At 52.3% G+C, this 1,862-nt stretch overlaps 1 protein-coding gene across 1 annotated transcript in view; it reads right to left on the reverse strand.

Moving 5' to 3' along the window:
* The window catches only part of LOC102772104 (chromosome unknown open reading frame, human C16orf78), a 4,743-nt gene that overhangs the window by 756 nt on the left and 2,125 nt on the right, over nt 1–1,862 (reverse strand). Inside the window, exon 5 of the mRNA XM_015564691.1 lies at nt 2–227. Within this exon, the coding sequence (XP_015420177.1) occupies nt 2–227 (226 nt within the window). The remainder of the gene's footprint in view (nt 1; nt 228–1,862) is intronic.

The following is a 1,862-nucleotide window of genomic DNA, read 5'->3' on the forward strand; positions in this document are numbered from 1 at the left end:
CAGGGCCCTCACCGCCTCCACCTTGGGCTCCGCGCCCTTCTCCATGAGGCTCTTCAGCCGGCGCTCGTAGGCCGTGTCGGGCAGCTTGCCCACCCAGTCCCTCAGGAGCGTGGACTTGCGCCCCCCGAAGATGGAGTCCTGCAGCGTGGAGTCCGTCATGCTCTGGTGGTGGAAGGACATCATGCGCGGGGTGGACTCCGTGGCGGCCGAGTCCTTCATCTCCAGCTCTGAAACCGGGCGCCGGGCACGGAGTCAGGTCCCAGACGGGGACGGGGCAGGGGAGCCGGAGCGGGAGGGGCGCCCTGACGGCCCCCCTCCTTCTCTCCCCTCTTTCCTTTATCACGCCCCCCCACCCCGAGAGTGCTCCCTAGCGGGGACATCAGCCGAGGAGAGTCAAGGAAGGACAACTGAGCTGGGGTTTGGAGGGACAGATAGACACAAAGGGGGGAGGAGGGGCAGGTGAGGGCGGGAGGAATAGCACGCGTGCACAATGTCAAAAAGTAGAAACACATGAACTGGTGTCTGATGTCGCCCAAATGAGGGATTTGCACTGAATGAAATAGTGTTGGGTTAGGGCTTGGAGACCATATGCATGTGCGTGTGTGTGTGTATGTGTATATATGTGTGTGTTTGTATGTATATATGTATGCATGTGCGTGTATGCATGTATGCACGTGTGTATGCACGTGTATATGTGTATGTGTGTATGCACGTGTGTGTGCACGTGTATATGCATGCATGTGTGTATGTGTGTATGTGTGTATATATGTTTGCATGTACATATGTATGTGTGTATGTGTATGCATGTGTGTGTGTGTGTCTGTATCTGTTGTTCAATTTGCTCCTAAATATCTTACAGATTTTTTTACTTAGGGGATGGAATAGTTTCTTCCCATTTCCATTTCTAACTGGTGTGACTAATAGAGAAAAAAGACTGTTCTTTTTTAAAATATATATTTTTTCTACTCCACCAACAAGCACACCGACTTTTGTTAGTTTTCCACTAGACTTTCTTGAGGTCGGCCGCGATGCGATCACATCAGGGGGAAATGGAAAGATCTTCCTTCCACTATTTTATAGACGTTGGACCCTCGCTCCCAAACGGTGTCAACAATGACAGCAGCACCTGGCCTGCGTGGCTCAGGGGTTGTGTCTCGACCTAGGAACCAGGAGGTCAAGTTCAATTCCCGGTCAGGGCACAGGCCCGGATTATGGGCTCGATCCCCAGGAAGGGGCCTGCAGGACGCAGCCGATCCATGATTCTCTCTCATCATAGATGTTTCTCTCTCTCCCTCTCCTTCCTCTCTGACATCAATAAAAAGATATTTTAAAAAAGAATGACACGGCGGCAGTCACGCTGCCTTTCGAGAGGAAGGGAGAGGGATAGAGAGTTAGAAACATGGATGAGAGAGAAACATCGATCAGCTGCCTCCTGCACACCTCCTACTGGGGATGTGCCCGCAACCAAGGTACCTGCCCTTGACCAGAATCGACCCTGGGCCCCTTCAGTCCGCAGGCCGGTGCTCTATCCACTGAGCCACACCAGTCAGGGCTGCATTTCTTATTCCTTTGCGTGTCCTTCCTGGTCCCCAGTGTCCCTGTGCTGCCTGGGTTCAGTGTGTGCCTAGGATTTTATTTTAAACCAGTTCTCTCCCCACTTGGCACCTCAGCGCTCCTCTATTTTTATATGATTTCATTGTATTTTTTTTAATCCTCACCCGAGGATATGTTTCCCATTGATTTTTTAGAGAGAGAAAAAGGGAGGGAGGAGGACGGAGGTGGATGGGGGAACAGGGGTGGGTGGGGGGAGAGAAGAGCATGGATGTCAGAGAGACACAACAGCTGACTACCCCCGCCCGTGC

Source organism: Myotis davidii, unplaced genomic scaffold (assembly GCF_000327345.1).
Source record: "Myotis davidii unplaced genomic scaffold, ASM32734v1 scaffold181, whole genome shotgun sequence".
In the NCBI taxonomy this organism is placed as follows: Eukaryota; Metazoa; Chordata; class Mammalia; order Chiroptera; family Vespertilionidae; genus Myotis; species Myotis davidii.